Source organism: Populus nigra, chromosome 1, assembly GCF_951802175.1.
Source record: "Populus nigra chromosome 1, ddPopNigr1.1, whole genome shotgun sequence".
Lineage (NCBI taxonomy): Eukaryota > Viridiplantae > Streptophyta > Magnoliopsida > Malpighiales > Salicaceae > Populus > Populus nigra.
Window position 1 is genome coordinate 6,857,789 of NC_084852.1, and position 4,265 is coordinate 6,862,053.

Genomic DNA, 4,265 nt, shown 5'->3' on the forward strand with positions numbered 1-4,265 from the left:
GATTCGAACTCGTAACCGCTTGGTCATTAAAGCTCTGATATCATGTCAAAGAACAAATTTAACCCAAAAACTTAAGCTATTAAGTGAGGTTTCAGGATATGATTTATATTATTCTCTAATATGTTGGAGATCGTGCACCAAGTTATTAACCAAGCTCTTTTTTATTTTATTTTTCGCCTTATGGAAGCTTGCCTGTTTCTAAGTTCCTGTGAGTCAATTTGTTCTCTTCATTAACTAAACTCAGGAAGTGGAACAAATGCTGAGATAGCCAGACATGGTGTTGATCAAAAGTAAGGCAACCTGAGGTTTTGCTGCATAAAATGCAGTTTATCACATAAGATTATATAGATTTTTTTTCCCTGAACCACAAGAGCTAGAAGATGAAAGTTTTGGAGAATAGATTAAATCTCAGTATTGGGAATGAGCTCACAAAAATCAAGTTCTCCACATGGAGAAAATTTGTATAGTAGTAGTCAGAGTATTGTAGCAGCATATATATATATATATATATATATATATATATATATATACACATACTCAAGCATTGCTAATGAATCAGATTACTGAGACAGTGAGCTGTGAGTTATTTCTATAATCAATCTGTGGATATAAATATTGTGAAAGCAATACATTGAATATCTCCAGTAATTGTGTGAAAAATAAATAACATGGCAGCTTAAAGCCAGAAGAATTTTAGATCAAGCCCTTACGGTAACTTGCAATTTTAGATGGATTGATTCGCATCCATCACTGAACAATATTACAAGCTATGGAAGATAAATTGAGGTAAAAAAAAATTGAACAATGTGATAAGAGATAACCTTAGCTCATTCACTTCCCATTTTATCACAAACACTCGGTGACCAGACAGCCAAATCTTCACCAGAATGCCCTTTGTCCAAGAAGGGGTGGAAGCCTTCTCATCTTCCACGAGGATTTACTAGCTGAGAAAATACAGCACTAGTGGCAGCATCCTCAGCATCATCGTCTGTTACAGAGTTCCCTCCATCAATTATACTTACGCTGTTATCAAATGGTTCAAGTGGTGTCAACGGAATGCCTGGGATATGGTTTGTGCTGTTATCTTCAGGTTCCATGAGCGCAGATGAGGTCTCCTCAAGCTGAAGAGCATACTCGAGATTCCATAAGACGTCTCCCATTGATGGCCTGTCAACTCCATGCTCTGCAAGGCATTTCTCAGCTGTCTCCCCAAATTTCTTGAGAGAAGCTGGATTCACCTTACCTGCTAGATTGGAGTCCATGATTTGATCCAACATGCCCTTCTTCTGCCAGGTCATTGCCCACTCTGCTATATTGACTTGTTCCCTCGGGAGAACAGGGTTTAGAGCCGGTCTGGTGCAGAGAACTTCCATTAGAACCACTCCAAATGAATACACATCTGACTTCTCTGTGAGTTGTTGCCTTCTGAAGTACTCAGGATCAAGGTAACCAAAGCTACCCTTAACAGCTGTGCTCACATGGGTCTGATCAAGAGCTGGGCCTGTTTTTGAGAGGCCAAAATCAGCAACTTTGGCCACGAAATTTTCATCCAACAGAATGTTTGTTGTCTTGACATCTCGGTGAATAATGCTTTGAGTGGCGCCTGTGTGGAGATAATGCAGGCCCCTGGCAGCCCCAATGCATATTTCTAGTCGTTGCTTCCATGATAGAGGTGGAAGATCAGTTCCATATAGATGGCTCCTAAGGGGTCCATTAGCCATGTATTCGTAGACAAGAATCATTTCTGACCGCTCATCACAATAGCCAATAAGAGAGACAAGATGACGGTGGCGAAGCTTCGATAACATTTCAATCTCAGTTCGGAATTCAGCAAGACCTTGTTCGGATCTGGGATTTCCTCTTTTGACAGCTACTTTGGTTCCATCTTCAACGGTTCCTTTGTACACCCTGCCAAAACCACCAACCCCAAGAAGCAGGCTCTCATCGAACTTGTTCGTTGCATCGAGGATTTCTTGGAATGTGAAGAGCCGACCAAGATTAGAGGAAGTCAATGAGATGCAGCTTGCCGTTCCACTCTTTTGAGAAGTTGTGGACATCTTGGTCATGGTCTGAGAGTTTCCATATAATGGCAATGGCAGCCATGGATGTGCCTGGTGAGTAGTAGTCTTTGACCTGTGTGCTGCCAAGCAACAGTAACAGAGACCAATCAAACCAAATGCAACCACAGCTCCAACAATCGAACCAATGATAATTCCAATCTTGTTTTTCTTCGATGGTGATTGAGGAAGGAGGCTCTCAACAGATGAAAGCCCATCCAAGCTTTTAGCTTCATTGCTGATTTTGAAAATCTCCAGCCCATTCATAGTTGCATTTGCCAAATCTGTTGTTAAATCTGGACCAACACTTACAGTGAAAGTATCTGAATCTACTGATGCGTTGGAGACAAAGTCTCTGTAATAGGGTACACTCAAGCCACCGGTAAAGGTTGAGAGGTCAAGACTCTCAACAGCATTATCATCATTTATGTACAGATTGAACACAAGATTGTTCAGAGCCTTACTCACAATGTCACAGAAATGTACCCGCACAAAATAGCGGAAGTTTTGATTGACAGAGAACACCCAAGTTATGTTGAAGTTCATGTTGGCTACATTTGCATCTCCCATCACATCAGCGGAGGCATAAACCCAATTTGGTGCTATTTCAGTAGTGACAGCAGGTGGATATCTTATGGATGCAGGGTTAACTGAAACATTCAATGCAGAGCTGTTCACATGGAGATATTTGGCATCATTCTCCCAAATTCTTCCAAGAGTATCATTTTCTGCAGTGATCAACGGACCTCCAGTGTTTAACCGGAAAACAGTTTCGAAGGCAAGTTCAGTAAGACCACTAAAAGGGGTAGATGGATTTATAGCTACTGCCTGGTCTGGAAAGACTTCATCAGGGATAGAAACAACATCGATTGCATTAATAAATGTGACAGAATTGTTTGAAGGAATGAAGGAAAGGGTCAAAGTATCAGAAGTCACATTGACTGCGTACTCCTTGAACATGTAAGAACCATTATAGTTCTTGAATGTGAAATTGTTCAAAAGTACAAAATCGTCTGTGGCTACAGTGATCGACGCAGACATCAAGTTTTGGCCTGAGTTTGGAATAGGGTAAAAATAAAGACGGATCCAATGCCTACCTTCTTGCTTAATATCAAATTTGTAAGACGATATGCCTGACAAAATTCGAGCAGATTGGTAGATAGGAGATGGGAAACTAGAATTGGACTTAGCAACAACAGAAGTTCCAGTGTTTAAAGTGAGAGAAGAATGCCCTGAGTCAGGAACATAAGTTTTTCCTTGGAAGATGACATTTTGTGAAGAACCACAAGCCACCAAGTAGTTATCAGGAGGAGTGAATGCAGCAAATGATCCACTATGACCAGGGAACTCAAATAAAACATAAGCAACAACTACAGGTAACCAGCTCACTAGTTTCATGCTCACCATTTGCAATATCCCAAATCCTCGAGCTCCTAGCAAGCCAAATAATGCACAAGTCCCAACTCAAAAAAAAAAAAAAACGAAAACTAGAACTGCCTAGCTCCCAAACCCCAATCCCTGAGGCCTTAAGAACCCAAATGCTAGGAACAAGCTCCCAGATCACTAAATGCCTCAAAAACAATATCCTCACAAACCTCAGATCTATCTAGACTAACTTCAACCAAGCTTAGCTCTATGAAAAAAACAGTAATTAAGTACAAAAGAATGCAATCTACATTATTGCAAAGACAAAAACTTTTTGCTGGAATATACACTCTTACCTCAAGAAGAAAACCAAAAAGGAGAGAAACTGAGGGAGAGTGAATTGGGTTGAAGCCAGAGATCAAAGTCCAGTTGATATTTGATGAATGTCGCCGTGAAAACCCATCAAGCAGAGAGCTTTTTAGTGGGCAGCTAATGTTATAACAACCCTTTCCAGGCTGGTGATGAGGCTGTCCTTTGCCTGTGAAAAAGGAGGACCCCACAAGAAGAAGAGAAGGGATATGAAACTTCTTGCTTCATTCAAAAAAAAAAAATCTCCCTCACACAAAACTTAGCTGTTGTTGTTTTTTTAAGGATAATTGTTGGTTTGAGTTAGATATTTAGTATATTTTTTAAGATTGGAATTCACTAACAGAAACTGCCATCGCTATGGTTTGAGTTACATGAATGTCACTGTGAAGTGAGGTCTCTCTATCTGTTCATTGAATTCATGTTTCACAGCTTGTATTTTAATTGTTTTTCATAAGAGACGACCATCTATTATTA

General features: G+C 40.1%; 1 protein-coding gene across 1 annotated transcript; it reads right to left on the reverse strand.

Annotated features, from left to right (window-relative positions):
* Positions 1-583: 583 nt before the first annotated feature.
* Positions 584-4,019, reverse strand: LOC133691851 (receptor-like protein kinase THESEUS 1). The gene has a single exon (XM_062112468.1). It carries the CDS (start codon positions 3,462-3,464, stop codon positions 921-923), a length of 2,544 nt encoding a protein of 847 aa, XP_061968452.1. The 5' UTR covers positions 3,465-4,019; the 3' UTR covers positions 584-920.
* Positions 4,020-4,265: the final 246 nt, after the last annotated feature.